Source organism: Kogia breviceps, chromosome 18 (genome assembly GCF_026419965.1).
Source record: "Kogia breviceps isolate mKogBre1 chromosome 18, mKogBre1 haplotype 1, whole genome shotgun sequence".
NCBI classification, from domain to species: Eukaryota; Metazoa; Chordata; class Mammalia; order Artiodactyla; family Physeteridae; genus Kogia; species Kogia breviceps.
Genome location: NC_081327.1, coordinates 16,091,677 through 16,108,706, shown reverse-complemented (window position 1 = coordinate 16,108,706; position 17,030 = coordinate 16,091,677). Strand labels below are relative to the sequence as shown.

The window sequence follows — 17,030 nt, the reverse complement described above, 5'->3', positions numbered from 1 at the left end:
ACCGGCAGGGCAGGATCGATTCAGGACAAGAGGTGAACCAGATGTCTACAGGGGCTGAGACTTGGGCGGGGGGAGAGGGGGCCAGAGCATGTCTGGAACAGAGAGGCTTCCATGCCACCCCACTCACAGCTGTCTGAAAGCTGACTGAAGCTGGGGCTGATGGAATGTTTCTGGGGTGTGTGGAGGTATCCTGTCTAGGGCCTTTGTCTTCAGGTGGGTCACTTGCTGCACAGTGGCCACCGGGCCTGGGGATATCTGTGTGCATGGCAGGAGTTGAAGGGCCTCAGGACACACAGTTGCTGGGAGAGAGAAGGGATCTGCTGAGCCTGCCTCCATCGAGGGTGCTGCTTCCCTCCTGGGTACACTGGGGGGTGGGGGTGGGGCTTGAGGATGTCCAACTGGTGCCAACTCTAATCTCTAGCTGAGACCCTTCTCCCACTCCATCAGTGCATCTCGCCCTGCACAGTTGGGACTCGAGCCAGGGAGACTGTGAGATTTGGGACCAGGGTCCTGTGTTGTGGTCCTCCTTGACCTGGGGGTGGGGGTGTGGGGGGTTGGACATGGATCCACCCGTTACACTCTGGGAGCCCTAGCCCTTGGCTAGAAGCTTCCTAGATAGAGGTGAGAGGTCATCACTGCTGGCCTGGGAGGTCAGGAGTCTTGTCAGCTCATTGCCAGGTGCAAGGTCAACTAGGTACAGCCTGCCCCCTCCCCCAGCCCCAATTAACCATCTGTAGGAGCTGCTACCGACATGAGGGAGGAGCTCGGTTCCACTTCTCTGTGCAGGCTGCTCAGCTAATGAGGGGGTTTGTGAAATTTTTAATTACGGCTTCCATGCCTGGCTTAATTATTTGCGTATGGCTTTTACAAGTGAGAAAGAGGATGCCTGCATGCAGCGCTTCTCCTCAGCCCCACGTTTGACTTTAATTAAAGGCAGAACCTGAGGTCTTTCCATCGCTAATGATCGTGCAAAATTAGCTTCCAGTTCCCAGGGGTCACCAGAATGACGCACCCTGAGGCGGAAAGGGACGGAGTGGGGAGAGCGGGAGGCACAGCACAGATGGCAGATGGCCTTTCTGGGCTGCCACCCCTGAGCGCTGCCCCCCCGCAGCCCACCCTCCCGCCACTTTCCCTCCGGGCCCTACAGAAAAGGGAGCCTTGTTCTCCTCTGCCAGGAAGGAGGCCTGACCCCAGGCAGCAGCTGGGGGTGCGGGAGCACTGCTGAGCTGGGAGCGAGGGCTGCTGTGGTCTGTGTCCTGGTGGCCAGGAGCTGGGAACGGCCTGGGCTGCGGCTGGACTGCTCCCTGCTGGTGGTCACGGGGCAGAGGGGTGGGAGGTTCTGGAACCGCCACACATGGGCGCACACAAGCACACGCATCCGTTCACACACACACACACGTCCACTTACGCACACGCTCACCCAGGCACACATACCCGGCCCTTCACCCACTCCATCCACAGGACAGAGTCACAGAGACATGTCTGCATGCTCACACGTGTGTGCACCTATGTAGTTAGACGCTTTCACGCATGAGCCGAGGGACCTTCCTTGCAAGGACCTTCCTTGCTCTCGCTGTCCCTCCAGCTCTCACCAAGGCCAAGGTCTGCTTGGGAGCCAGTAGGCCAGTGCTGCGGGCAGGGTGTGGCTTAGAGAGGGCTCCCGAGGGCAGCAGAGCAGCCCTGACCCCCTCCCCGCTGACCGACACAGGTCTGTGCTGGCGTGTACCTGGCATGTGGCTTCCTCAGTCCCAGGCGGGGTTAACTGCAGGGCTCAACAGGAGGAGTGGTGGAGAGCACGTCCTTTGGACTTAGACCTGAATTCAAATGTGACTCCACCACTTCCTAGCAGTGTGGCCTTGGGTCAGTTATTCAGCCTCTCTAAGTCTGTTTCCTCATCTGTAAAATGGGGGTTATACTTGCCCATGTGACTTTTATATGGAGCAAAGGAGATAATTGTGCAATGAACTCAGTGGCCAGCTCCGGGTCACCCCTCCCCAGCTCGTACCCTAGTCTTTGGGTTTGGGAGGGATTGACCCCACCCTCAGCTCTAGGGAGGCCAGTTCCATCCCACTGGCTCCAGTAACCCAGGCCTGCATCCACCAACAGAGGGCATTCCCCCAGCCCCAGAGGTGCCATTGGCTCGGGGTCCAGTTGGGGACAGGGCTCCCTCTGTCCTACTGGATGTAACGAGGATGCCTGTAAGGCGGACTCTGGCTCAGCCATCGTACAACCATGAAGGAGCCATCTGAGGACAAAACCTGCCTGAGGACAGAGGGGTGGAGCCACAGGAAGGACCTGGGTCCTGGTGACACCATGAAACTTCGGGACTCCCACCGAGCTGGGTTTTCTATTACTCACCTCCCAACACGTGCTGGTTGTCACAGGGCTCATGGCAAATGCTTAGTCTGACGCTGCACACAATTGATGGCAACCACCGAACCAGGCAAGAGCTGGTCTCCTGGCAACACCCCAGCTCCTTCCTGTCCCACCGAGGATGCTGCCCTGTAGGTGGGGGCTGAGCCTTCTGCCACAGGAGCTGTATTCCTTTGCCGGGGCTGCCAAATACCACAGATGAGGGGGGCGCTTAAACAACCAAAAAATATTGTCTCACCATTCTGGAGTGTAGACGTCTGAGATCAAGGTATTTGCAGGGTTGGTTCCTTCTGGGCGTGGTGCATCTCTTGACTCGTAGATCTCTGCCTTTATCCTCCCAGGACCTTCTCCTTGTGTGCATGTCTGTGTCCAGATTTCCCCTTTTCATAAGAACATCAGTCCTATTAGATTAGGGGCTCACCTTACTCCAGTGTGACCTCATCTTAATGAATTACCTCTGCAATGACCCTGTTTCCAAGTAAGGTCACATTTTGGGGTACTGGGGATTAGGGCTTCAACGTATGAATTTGGGGGGACACAATTCAACCCATAACAGGTGCACACAAGTGTGAGTGTGTGTGTGAGTGTGTGTGTGTGTCACTGCTGGGTTGGGATACTGTGTCACTACTCCCCTGTCCTACCACAGTGACTGTCCTCCAGGTGGAGACAGATGCCCTGGGCTGGAAGCCCTTGTTTCTGCATGAGTGCCATCTGGTTACAGAGCTGTAGGAAGCAGCTTCTGACCAGCGAGGCTGCTGCAGTTTCACTCCACTGCAGCTGAGTCACAAGCTTTCTCTCCCCTCAGATGCTTTTGCACAAAAATTCCTTGAACTGTTAGGCATCATTTTTATCCAGAGGTTGGGCTTTTCCCCAATCCAGGCTATGCTTTTCATGGCAGGACTGGCAATGGGTGGACCCCAGGCCAAATCCAACTTGGACATGAGTTTTTATTGGGTCAAGCCGGTTTTTAAAATGTACATTACTTGCCAATTTGAGAATCAGGAAATATCAAGTTAAAAGTCCAGGTTTTCAAACCGGAAAATCTGAAGGTCTGGATCTGCTACCAAGGGTTACTTTAAAAAATTTTCATATTAAAATGTCTTTACAGTTATTATAGGAAAAGGCTGCTTTAAACAAGTGTTCACTGAAGACCATCGATTGGCTAGTCTGAGTCTCGTCATAAAAATGTGTATTTGTACCTGCGTCTTCCTGTTTTCAGCAACCATATAAAAAGTCAGGGCTCAAGTGACCCTTTGCATGCAGAGTGGTATAGGGTACAGTGTGGGGCCTGTGTTGATACCATTCTGTTTTCAGATGCTCCCAGTTCACTGGGTGTTGCCCGCCACTCCAGCCTGGCAAACATGCCATAGAGTGCCATGTCCAGGGATGTTTAGCCCCTTCTCTACCTGTGTCCTTGAAGCTGAAAGATGAGAACATCCAGGACGCAGGGCAGCAGAAAAGAGGCTGCAGGCTCAGGGAGAGAAAAAACAGAACCCCTCCCCCTGCCTTGTGTATTGTTCAGGGTAAGCAGAGAAGTCAGCAGACCATGGGGAGTACGTGCCCTGCAGGGAAGGGACTGGGACTCAGAAGCTCACCCCACCCGCCCTGAGTCTCTTTCCTCCACCCCAGGACAGCAGCCCATCCCAGCAGGAACCTTCACAAATAGCCCTGTGATATCAGTCCACCTGGGACTGACTGGTTGGGAAAACTGAAGCTCAGAGATGTAAAATGATGATCCCCAAAGTGTCTCCCAGGGAGAAAATTCAGTGCTGAGAGTAGCCCACACTCAGAGCCCAGTGGTCTTTTCTCTACAGTAACTTCTCACTCTTACCTGTGTTGGAGGAAAGCCCAGGGGCTCTTTGGATGTCTCTCACCCAGCCTGGGGGCTGTCAGGGAATGGTGAAACATGAGGCCGGATACTCACTTGCCTTGTGGGACATGCTGAGACATTTAAACTTGGACTATTCGGCAACGGGGCGCCCTCCGATGGTTTTGAACAGGGAGGGACAGCAGATGCGCTGGCGGAAGTGGTGTGGAGGTGGGGAGCTGTCCAGGACCCTGGTGCTGAATCAGCCACACTGAGGGGCTGGAAAAGATAGACAGGACAGGAGCAGGGGACCAAGGGTACGGTCGGATGTCGGGGGAGAGTGAAGGGAGGGGAGGTTGGTCCAAAATTTATGTCTTTCCAACACTCTGTGATGAAAAAGGGGGAAGGCGTTGGGGGGGGAGACTTGAGATACAGGAAATCAAGGCTCCTACCTCATGCATAGCTGCTCATTAGGACTTCCAGATCACTCACAGGCTTGGCCCCATCCTGATAGCCTGAGAGAGACCCAATTCTCCATGGAACAGTCAGGACAGAGACAATAGACTTGGTTTTTCTGCCATATCCTTAGTCTTTGAGCCCTTAGATTGGAAGGAACCAGCCGTTCTGAGAAGAGCTCCAGGGAAAATCATGCTGGACTAGTAGGAATCGTGAATGTGGCGGTCAGCCTTGGCGCCAGCTTAGAAAGGCCAGCCTGCTCCTACAGGACAGCCAGGGCGCACCTGCTGGGCTCCACATGACCTCAACTCCAAGCACCCAGCTGGACTTAGTGTACAAGCATCCCTTCCCGTCCTCCCTCCTCCTCCTAGCCTTTCATCACTCACTACACATTGCCTGGATACCTCCTCTGTGCCAGGCACTTTTGGCAGCTGGGAGCACAAAGGCAAGTCCTCTGGGACCTCCTTGTGCCAGCCACAGGGAGAGGGATTCCCTGGAAGGAAGCCAAACCTCCTTGCCATTCCCTACTCCTCTGGAGTCTGTGGATTCAGTTTGCAACTTCGAGGCAGCTGCACTCTGCCAGGGGCCAGGGCATTCTGGGTTTACTCATACGCTCCTTTCTGTTCATATTATACCCCAACTTTCAATTTTGAGAAGTAAATATGCAATTTTTTTCCTCCCTGTAATTTTCCCTGCTGTGGCTGTGGATTTCAAAGCAGCTGGAAAATGTGAGGAGCTCAGTGCTTTCTAAAAGGAAAAGGAGGCCGTGCAGCTTCGTACATCGTCTGCTGCTCTCCGCAAGATCCAACGGCTCTACTGTGGGGAGATGCTCTCCAGGCTGTACTGTCAGGGGAACTTTTAACCCAAATAATCCACGTCCCCGCCTACCATCAGCAAGGAGTCAACTGCCAAGAAGTAAGCGTGTGTGTGCGCACAGACACATGCATGCGTGTTGCAGGGATGTTAGTAGTGCGTGTTGCAGGTGAAACAAAGGTATCTGCTTACGCAGTCAAACTTTCTGCATGTTCCTCTGGAGACCTTCAAACCTTCGTGCCTGAGTAACTGAAGGTCAGGACAATCTGATCTATGCTTTTGTTTGGAAGAAGCGAGGCAAACAGATCTGGGATGGCTTATTTACTGTGTAACCTTGACAGTCTCTCTGAGTCTTAATTTTATCATCTGTAAAACAGAGCAATGGACTTGGAGATATGCTGCCTGGATCCCCTTCCAGGAAGGACTCACTGACCACCCACGGGACAGGTGGTCAGCTGTCATCTCCTTAGGGATCTGCAGCAAACTGCCTTATCCCAGGTCATGCTCTTCCCTGGGCACCCCACATCCAACTACTGAGTAAGGTAGAGGCATACAGGCGGAGCCATTTCTGTCTGCCGCAGGATGCTCTGACAGCCAACACCCACCCCAGGGTTCCCATCCAGGCTCTGTTGGACCTGAATCCCTGACCAACTTCTCCTCACTTCCCCTTCCTCCCTTTTCCCTTCATAGATGTTGAGCCTTGATAAACATCTTGAACCCCAAACTCCGTCACAGCATCTCCTTATAGAAAACCAAACCTGTGACAAATAGGGATAAAGATTTTCACCTCAAGAGGTAATTGTGTGAAAGCTCAATGGGATGTTTCTGTGGTATCCAGCATAGCGCCTGGGATGTTAACGAAGCCTGACAAATGTCTATTCCTTTTGCTTTTCCCCTAAAAACTGTGACACTAAGTCCCATTCCAGGCCTTGAGCATTTGTTCGTAGCCTGTGCTCTGTAATATTGGTTTGGATAAAGACCAGAGGGGAAAGTGGCCCTGAAAGTTTGTCCCAGCTGCTAAGTTTGAGAACCTGGCAGAGGACTCTGGAGCCAGCCTTGTCCCTGTGAAGTTCATTATCCATGGATCACAGCAGCCCTCTTCAAGGTCCCTCACTGAAAAGAAATCGAGCATGCAAGTACTCTTTTATCATTGATTATGATAAAAGAGTATTATCCACGGGGAAGTTCATGAAAGAGCCGGAAATACATTGAAATTCAATATTGTTTTAGTCCAAATCAATATTAATAATTGTTTGCGTTTTTAAAGTGCAATTTGCAGTTGAAAAGTACACAAAGATCAACCAGTAGTTGCTAACACATCAAATTTTCCTGTTAAAGGCATAGTCCCTTACCTTTAAAATGTTTCTTATTCAACAGAGGATGGTGCCAATCCATGAAAATGGTTATCTGTTATTTATCTGCACAACATTAGAATGTGCTTCCATTATGCATGAGCTGAAAGGCCAGTAACTTTTCTTTTTAAGTTCTTGATTTTTTTAATTAAACTTTTTATTTCAAAGTAATTATAGATTAACATACAGTTGTACGAAGTCATACAGAGAAATACTGTGTACCCTTTATCCTGTTTCCCCCAATAGTAACATCTTGTAAAACTACAGTCCAATATCACAGTGAGAACGTTGACATTGATACAGTCAACACAGAGGACGTTTCCATCACCACGAGGACTCCTCATGCTGCCCTTTTACATTGTTTAAGAATTAAAGATTTTTAAATGACAAAGTTGACCACGGATACAGTGGGATTCAAATCATTAGCCCTGTTTAGATTTCTGCCTTAAAATTATTTTTATCATTAGGTGAGACACTGTCCCAACTGGGCTCCGTGGATTCAAACATAGAGCAGAGGTAACCTAGGTAGAGAGTACACCCAGGAGAGACTCGCCTCAACCACACAGGCCTCGGGGTAGATCAGAAAGAACCTGAGAACACATTTTTCAGTTTGACACTTGCATCAGGGTCCCTTGCCCCCTCAAATAAGGACAGAGTTATCTCAAGGAGAAACAGCTTGGCAGCTTTGGTCCATAAGGGCACGGCATTGACCCACATTTGTGGCAAGGGAGAGTCAGCAGGTGTGGGTGAGGGACCTGAAAGTGGCCTCACGCAAATAAAATTCACAAGGTGCCTCTCTGTTCTCCAAGATAGGTGTTTGGTCTCACACCAGAGCTGCAAGGAATTTGGAAACTCACCTATAGCGCATATTTTGCATGCATCTTGATTTCAAGGTTAGGAAAATCAAACCCTGAGGGTCAACAGTTAATTGGAGGGACAGCCAGGCCCAGAATCTGAGCTCCCCACCCTGAGCCTTGTGTCCATCCCATGACATCTGGTCGCTTTTGGGGAGGGGGCGCTGCCTGGTTTCGTAAACTTAGTTCCTCTATGTCCTGGTCCTGTTTCACACAGGTGTGAACTTGACCGTGCTGGTCCTCCGCAGCTTCTGGGCCCATATCCAGTCACCTGTGGGATGAGCAAAATGATAACATCATGATTTCTACTCAGTTTGCTTTCATTGATTTTTCTTATTGCAGTAAAATTACTATCATTACTATTATTTATATATATAATATAAAATTTACCATTTTAGCCATTTTTAAGTCCAGAGGCATTAACTACATTCACATTGTTGTGTAGACATCACCACTATGCATCTCCAGAACTTTTTTCATCTTTCCCAACTGAAAGTCTGTACCCATTAATTAATAATGCCCCATGCCTCCCTCCCTCCCCTGCAGCCCCTGGTAACCACTATTCTACTTCCTGTCTCTGAATTTGACTACGTGGAATCGTACGGTATTTGTCCTGTTGTCACTTGGCTTCTTTCACATAGCATAACGTCCTCAAGGTTCATCCACGTTACACCATGTGTTGCTTTCACTGGTCTTTGATCAACACATTCAACCTCCAGTGTTGTGTGGGAGTTTCCTATCATCATACTGTATTTTAAAGGTTTGGGAATCATCCATTTTACGGCATCTGAATGACTTGTGTATTTGTTTGTGCATGTGTTATGTGTGTTAATATACGTGTATATATAGAAATAGAGTCGTCATTTACCTCTACAAATATACTCGTCTTCAAGCCCCATGATTTGAAATCTGCCCTACCAACATGAGGATACAAAAGTGGCATCCTGGTGGTGAGCGTGCCTTGGGTATTTGGGAGCTGTCAGGTTCCATTGGGCTCCCTGGTGGAGCTCAGTTCCTTGTCTCTTCTTCAGTCATAGGATCGGACCACTCATTGGACCTGATTCCAACCCAGACCTGAGCAAAACAAACCCACAGCTCCCTGAAACATAAGTGACCTTTTTAAAATTCCAGGTTCACGGAGTGCCTCTCTCCAGATGGCCCAGTCACCTCTGTCTATTAACTCATTAACTCATTCAAATTGCAGCGAAGTTTATCAATCACCTGTGCCAGGCACTGTGCTAAGTGCTGGGAGTACAGAGATGAGCAAAGAGTCTGAAACAGGCATGTGAATGCTCTCCACACAGTGGGGGAAGGGCTGTTAACTGAGGTACACATGCTCACAAGATTGGAGGTACAGCCTGGGCAGGGGTGGGGAGGCACTCAGTTTTTCTACCTGTAGAATTACTATTCCACGACCCTGTTCCATTGTCATAAAACACCCTGAAAATATAAGACGTTCTGGGCAGACCCATAATAGCAGTGGAAGGCACTGCATCCTGTGACACCTTGGCCAGGCTCTCCGGACCCTCTTGCTGTGGCTGTGTGTTTGCAGGCTTCCGTTCATCCTCTTTGTATGCACAGTGGTGGGAAGCTGGGCTGTGGTGTTCCTAGTGGGGCTGTGGGGATATGGCTTGGGGCTGTTTGAGCCTGATTTATGCCCCAGCCTGCCCTTCACCTTGGCGGCCCCTTTCTCTCCCCCCGCAGAGAGCACGGGGGATTGGAAGGACTCCCTGCCTTGTAACAGGGGAATGCATATCAAGTGAATTGCTTCCCCCAGGAATGGGGTGCTGTCATGCCTACTTAGGTGTGCCAAGGCTGGGCCCTGGCCATTTCAGGACCCAGGTCAGCACGTACACACACACACACACACACACACACACACACACACACACACACACACACACACACACACACACACACCCGTGTCAGCAGTGGGGCAGGAGTCTGCAGAGTCTCAGCGCTTGCAGCCATTTCTCATCCTCGCCGAGCATTGCAACTTTATACCTACGCAGAAAAACTGGAGGGACTCGTCCCAGAGTTTGCTGCTGCTACCACCACTGCCGTTAGAGCAGTTTTAATTAGCTGCAGGGTTTTAAGGAGCTGAAATCGAGAAGAACCCCATCTCAGAAATAAGCAGGAGCCACACACACGGAAGAACTCATCTGACAAAACAGGTGGAGGTGGTGTTCTCAGGGGACTGGGCCGTGTGCTTTGTTTCAGCAAAGAGCAAATGAGTTACTGAGGCCAGGAGGCTGGCTGAGGAGGGAAGCCCGGAGGTCAGCCCCAGCTCCAGCCTCGGTGGGGGGCAGAGCTGGAGGCGCGGCCCCCTCTGCTGCCCTGGCAGAACGCTCGGTGCCGGTGCCGGATTCAAGGTGACGGCAGTGCCTGGCTCCATTCTCCTCAAGTTGCCATAGCAGCCTCTCTCCCGATGAGCAGCTTCTCCTGGAGCCCTCAGCCGGGAGGGACGTCATTCTTCGCTCCTGCCGGTTAGAGGGGGAGACTGACTAGACAGAGAACTTTCCTGGGCCCGGGGTCTGCACACCAAGTGAGTGCGCCCAGTGGGCACGTGGCTGGATGCATCCTGCTGCCTCCAGTGGGGCAGAGTCCTCTGGGTGACTGGGGTGAGTGTCTGGGCCTTGGAGCATCCACAGCCAAGTGTGTCCTTGGAGCCGTCCGTCCGTCTGCCTGCCGGCCCTTCGCCACTTGAGGTGCGTGTGTTTTGTTGGCTGAATTCCCAAGTCCTTGCTTGTGCCCCGAAGTGAATTTTCGAAAGACGAATTGTTAAATCAGATAAATAAGGAAATAGGAGAAATCCTTGGCCCTGCCCTGTGTCCCAGGAGGTGTTTACAAGATTAATTGGATTTCTTTTTCTTACTGTAAAAATTGGTGATGCCATTCAGGCCTCAGGGAGACAAGCCGCTGGGAACACTAGGAATTGTGAGGAAGGCAGGACCTTCTGAAAACTCAGTGGGCTGTTTATTTTTCTTGCCTCACCCCTCCCCCTTCCACCCCCAGGTATCTGAATTTTCTTATTGTCTGTTGGCCTTGGAAGGGAAGCAGGGAAGTAGGGGAGGGTTTTCCACTTGTCATCGGAGCTGAGGGTGATGCAGTGCATGCTTAGGATGCACCAGTCCTCCCAGCTCGGGGTGGAGGCCTGTGAATGTGTTTATGGGCCCCGGGCAGCCCGGCCCCGGCCTGTGATAGAGTGTGGTGTCCCCTTTCCCAGGTAGCAGCTCAACTCCCAGGAGAGGGAGACAGCCTTTGGACAGCTCTCCCCACGGCCTTGAAAATAACGTGTGACTTTGAAGACAAGGACCCTCACGGGAACAGTAGGGGATCAGATGTGCATACCCTCTGGAGTGTCTGGTGGTCTGCTGGTGACCTCTCAGCTACCTCCCTTTAAAGGAAGGAGGTTCCTACGGATAATGTGATGTTGGCCCCCTCCTGGGGCACTGAAGACCCAGCCAGACTGCAAACCAGTCTCCCAGGAGGGGAGGCGTGCTAACCTTTGATTCTTGTTTAGGTGGAGCAGGGACTTAGCCAATCAGACGGTCTCTCAGTGAGAGCCACCACTGGGAGGAGGGCCGCAGCAGCGCGGGAAGGCTGGGGTCTGAGGCTTAAGGGCTGGGTCTGGGCAGGGGAAGCCGTGCACGGCTCTAACAACAGCTTCCCTGGGCTGGTGGGGAAGGGGCTTATATTCTCTTGGGGGCCAACAAAGAGAAGAGTCACTGAAGTGAGACACTTGAATGGTTGACGCTCCTGCCACAGTGAAGGTGCAGGTCCTGGGCTGTGTTCTCTTCTCCCCCAGATTTGGGGGCGGGGATGTGGCCCTCATCCCGGCTCCAGGCACATGGGCTGCTGGAGCCTGGCTCCACTGGGTGGGCTTGGTTTGGGCAGGTTCAGAAACAAGTGAGGACAGGTCGTGGCTGCAGGACAAGGGGAATCGATACTGGCTTGAATGGCGACAGTGTGACAGATTGGGAAGAAAAAGGGACTGACCAGCTCTTCTGTACTCACTTCTGCAGGGCCAGACACCGTACAGACAATGCGATGATGATCACATGTGCGTCTGAGTCCCCTTTTCTCATCCAATGGAGTCTCTGGGTCGAGATCGGGCAGCTCTTTATTAGCTGTTTAACCGGGCGGCTGTGTACGCTGGCCATTGATTTGCCATCCTTTCGTCCCGCCTTCCTCTCTCCTTCCCTCTCCCCCTCCTTAAGAGATGTCCTGACGTCGGAGCTCACCCTAGATCAGATCAGCGTCCTGGCCTCGTGTCTGACTCTGCAGGCCGGTGTGGCTGCAGGAGATGTGCCAACACCGTGGCCGGCATAAGCTGGGTGCCCTTACAGCTGCGGCCTTGCTTATAGGCTTACCCTGTGGGTCCTGCACTCAGGGCCTGTCATCACTGAGGGAAGGGCCTGGGAGAGCACAGGGCGCCGGGCATGCTGTGGGCAGCGCTGAGAGTGGCCTCGTCCTTTCCCGGAGCCTGCGGCCTGCACTCTTGCGTCTGTGTCTTTGCAGGATGATGAGTCAGGCCCCCAGGACAGTCCCATCTGGGGTAGCCACGGAGGGGGAGGCCGCAGCCCTTCGTGAGGGGCTTCGGGGTCTGAGCCTTTGGCGACACGTGGCTACCCATTTTCACCCACCACAAGCCCAGCGTGGGAGTGTCCCTGGCGATGGCAGGAAATAGCCATCTTTCTCTGCAGCAGGGGGCCACTGCAGCGAGGTCGGGGCCAGCTGGAACCCCAGAGCCAACTCCAGAGGCAAACCAAGCCCGGCTCAGCACTGCCTCCCAAACGTAAAAGCTGGGAGGCCGTGGGAAACCCCTGCTCGGGTCAGCCCAGAGAGCCCGGCATTCACACGCGTTCCCGTGCGTGGAGGCCTGGAGCAGGTTAATTAAAGTTAACCGAGTGAAACAATAATTACGGAGACTGTAGAGGGGAGAAAGCTAAACCTGCAGTTTAACTCTCCTCGGCCTCAGAGCTTTGCTGAGAACTGTCTAGTCCTTGGGAATCTTTGTCTGGGCAGAGGAGGGAGGGGCTTCTCTTAGTATCACTTCCTGCTTCGCGCCCCCCCAGGTTGGATGCAGAGGGAAAAAAGTTAGCGTTTCCTCCTCCAGCACCTGCGTGCCAGGTCGGAGATGGGTTACCTGACCAAGGTATTGCACCAAGGAGACCCCGGGCAGGGACCACCCTTGCGCCGAGCAGCACATCTGGTCTGGGGCCCCGTCAACCACCCAGCCATGCTCTTGGAGGCTGCTGGGAGCTGCCCACCTGGCCTCAGCCTCCCTCGGGCGCTGCCCTGTGCCAGGGAGGGGCAAGTTCCCAAGGGCTCCTTGGGTGGAAAGAGGGTGGTATCCCTGGGCCCGGGAGGGTAGGACCTAGTGAAGATCAGGGGACCCAGTGACAGCTTACTGGGCGGATTCCCCTTCCGCACCTGTCCCACCCCACCAAGCCCTGCCCCACTGCAGGAACTGACATCCTTCCCTTGGGCAGATGGCCTTGGGGCACCCCCATCTTTTTCTTTTTTTTTTCTGGCCGCACCGCGAGGCATGTGGGATCCTAGTTCCCTAGGCCAGGGATCGAACCCACGCCCCCTGCAGTGGAAGCGCGGCGTCTTAACCACTGGACCGCCAGGGAAGTCCCGGGGTACCCCCATCTTGACCCACAGCCTGGCCCAACCGATGTCACTTGGTTGGTACTGGTGTAGTTGCAATTTCTTCTACTTCAGGAGGAATGGGGGTTGGGACAAGCCACACATGCATGCTCTGGGTCTGCAGCGGCCAGAGCAGTGGAGGTCCATCTGCAGGGACACAGCCTCTGAGCCTGGGGTCTGTCAGATCTGGGTCTGGCTGCCCCGTCTCAGCTCCAGGCCCCAGGGCTTTGAGAGCAGGGCCAACCGTGATCTGGCCAGAGCTTCAGCTCCTGCACGTGTGACTATCCAGTGGGGCCTCGGTCCCACCAGCCCATCCTTCAGTCTGTCAGGGAGGGAAAGCTCTGGCTGGGGCGGGGAGGGGGGAGTCACTCAGTCCCTGACATCCTCTGGGCCTGGGAGGCTCCTTCTCAAAGCCTCCAGTTCTGTGGAGACCCTTGTCCCCAGCACCCTGTAAACAGGAGCCAGGGCAGAGAGAGACCCAAGAGCTTTTCTGTCCACCAGGCCAGTTGCAAGGGAGAAGGACCCAGATTCCTGCCTGGACATTGCAGGAGGGTGGCCGCTGTCCCCGGCTGTGGGTGATGGGGCTCCACCCTGGGCTCCCCTGGATAGGAGCTGGGCAGTGTCTCTCTCCATGGTTTTTCCAGGGGTGCAGATACAGGAGACCCTGGCAGGAAGCTGATGTCTTGGCCACAGGTGGTGGCCAGGCTTCCCTTCACCTCCTTGGGCTTGAAAACGTGAAAGGGACGCACCTGAGTAAGGTGGGGGCGTATCCAGGATTCCGCTGGTCAAGTGCAGTGACTGGGGCCCTGGGCCTCAGCGATGGACCGTCTTTCTCCTTTGCTGCTCCATAGACCGTGGCCTGATGGACACCTGGTGTGGACGATGAGGGAAGAACGTGCCTCCCACACCCGAGAGGTGAGCCCAGAGGGAGCCCTGGATGACCCCGCGAGCAGGAACAATGCGGCTGGCCTGCATGTTCTCGTCCGTCCTGCTGTTTGGAGCCGCAGGCCTCCTCCTCTTCATCAGCCTGCAGGACCCCACGGAGCTCGCCCTCCAGCAGGTGCCAGGTGAGCCCTCACTCTCCGCCCCGCCGTCCGCTGGCCCCGGCTTCCCCGGCCGAGGTGCAGGTCTGCACGCCGCTCTGGTGCCAAGGCAGGGGTCCTGGCCTCCTCCTGGTGGTCCTCAGCCTCAGTGTGGGAACGCGGTGTCTGTTGTCAGACCACCAGCCTCAGGGTTCTGGCCTCTGGCCTCTGGCCTGTGCACTCTTCTGGGGAAGGACAGACAAGCTGCCCACGATTGAGCTGGTCACTGCCTTTGGAGAAACCCAGCTTTAAGGAGGATTGTGCCACCTCTCGGGGCCCCTTCCACATGCTCTCGGACATCCGAAGATGAACGCCTTCTCCCTGAGCCCAGGCCTCCCAGATGGGACTCTGATTCTCTGCCCAGCCCTGGGGACCCCTCGAATTCAGCCTCTCCAGCTGGTCAGGGAGGTCGGGGTACCTCCTGGCTTTGTGAAGCTGAGGTGGCCCCCCCACCTCCTTCCCCTTAACACACTGGAGGGGAGTACCCTCCCTGACTCAGAGGTGGGGTGGCAGTGAGGGGAGAGCAGGAAGGATGGTTCTGGAGCCTCAGGGTGGACAGGATGTGGAGAAGGGAGCTCAAGCCAGGCCCCTCTTGCTGGGACACAGAGAGCACGGCAGGGCTGGAGGGCATCCGGCTCGGGGCCAAGGCCAGGGATCGCTCTGCTTTGGGGCGAGAGGAAAGCGTGGTTGCCAGGCCCGAGCCCCAGCATTTCTCAGCAGTGGTCCTGGAGGCCTTGTTAGGGGAGGGTCCGTAATGACAGCCCTGTGCTCCAGGACACGAACAGAATGAAAGAGGTGTGGAGGCTGGGCAGTTAGGCCGAGGAATTCCTGTGCCATCCCTGCCCGCAGCCCATAGCACAGGAGTGCGGGACATGGCACAGGGGCCCCTGGCCCTGAGTGCAGAGGGCTCTCAGGCCTGAAGCCTCCCACCCCAGCACCCCCTCAGCCATGGCTCACACGCTCGGGGCAGCCTGCACCCAGGCTCAGACTGGGGGCCTGTAGGCAACACGCAGAAAGGCAGGAGAAGCACGAGGACGCCAGAGCTGGGGCCCTGGGCCTGGCAGCTGCTATCAGAGACCCTGGTGGGAGAGGCTATGAGTTGATTCTCTCATCACAGAGAGTCAGCTAGAGGCAGCCCAGGCGCTGGGTCCCCAGGAGGCAGTGGGTGAGTGACTGGGGCTGACCCACGCGTGGGCCGGACCCTCCTAGGGGGTGGCTGTTGAAGCTGGCCTGGCTGCTTCCTGACTTCTGGAGAAGCAAAAGCAGGGGCCCGTGACCCAGTTGGTCCTCTGCAGAGACTTTGCAGCCTCACGTGAGCCCCAGAGTGGCCGGCTTACTGTCTCAGCAGAACCGGGCTCCACAGGCAGCGCCAGCAGGGGCGCTAAGAGTTGGTCTCTGCAGTTGTGGGTTAATATATGCAGAAGCGAGCTCCCCAAAAAGGGCCTTCAGACAGGGCTTGGGGTTAACGGCACCGTGTATCCTCGGCACAGGTCTTGGTGAGTATGTGTAGTTGGAGCACACGTGGGCAGAGGATCTGCATGTCCAAGTGTCTGCGTTCTATGGGATGAGCCTGGGAGAGAAGGCATGAGTGTGTCTGTGGTGTCCCCCTGGGTATCCCATCCGTGGTGACCTCTGGAGACAGGTGTTATTTTCCTGGGTGGGTCGGGGTCCGGTGGCCACGACACCCCCCCCACCACCGTGCTGTAGCAGCTGGCAACGCCCCTCATTCTTCTGCAGACGTTCATTACTGTCCCTCCCACCAGCCAGCACCGCCTTGCACAGCTGCCCCAGTGCACGCACGTGCGGATCTCCTTGATTACTGGTGGGGTGGGAGCCCGCCGGATGGCTGGGGTTTCTGGGGTGGGGTGCAGTGGTGAACAGGAGAGGAGCACGGGCCTCCGCTGGCAGGGCGTGTAGGATGGCAGGAAGCTGAGGTTCCCCTCCTGCTGCAGCCGGGTGTGGCAAAGGCCTGCCTGGCAAACCCAGGCAAGGTGCACACTTGGGTCTTGAGCTCCCTTCCTCGGGCTGTAGATGGAGCTGGACCACCCCCTCGCCACATGCCAGGTGCTGGGCAACCTGGACGTTCTAGGGAAATCACATCCAACACAGTCATAAAACCTTAAGTAATGCTTACATTACTTGCTCTGAGCAAAGTGTTCCTGACACAGGCTGTTTGTGTTGATTTGTTGCTATTCATTTATTCTTTCCCTGTACTTCTCACAGCAGCTTAATTGTGATTCGGTACCAAGAAAGCAATATCAAAGTAATTTTCCACAACATTAGTTACAATTTTCTTCTGATCTTTCAAGTGAAACAGTCCCATCCTGTTGGCTTCTTTGAGCGTATAAACCTTGAGTGCATTTATCTGTTGGAAACCAGTACTTACAAAGTGTATGTATCCAGTTGCATGGGTGGGTGGCCCCAAGGGCCCTGGACAAGTCAGGATTTCTACCCACGGGAGGTGTGGATGTGTGGGGTCTGCCCTGCCATCCAGATCAGGCAAGGCCGATGGCGGGGGGGGCACCTTCAGAGGAAATTCCACACAGGCTACTCTGGCTTTCCCAGCAGCAGAAACTTCCCTGGGAATGGAGTGTCTGGTATCCGCTGTTGGTGGCACTGATCAAGGTGGAAGGGGGAG

The 17,030-nt window shown here is 54.4% G+C and overlaps 1 protein-coding gene across 2 annotated transcripts in view; it reads left to right on the top strand.

The window, feature by feature from the left end:
• CHST8 (carbohydrate sulfotransferase 8) overlaps nt 1-17,030 on the top strand; it is a 124,316-nt gene that overhangs the window by 42,671 nt on the left and 64,615 nt on the right. For both annotated transcript variants that reach the window (XM_059044399.2, XM_067018459.1), the window contains one exon: nt 14,162-14,377. In XM_059044399.2, coding sequence (XP_058900382.1) covers nt 14,248-14,377 — 130 coding nt within the window. In that variant the 5' untranslated portion in view covers nt 14,162-14,247. The remainder of the gene's footprint in view (nt 1-14,161; nt 14,378-17,030) is intronic.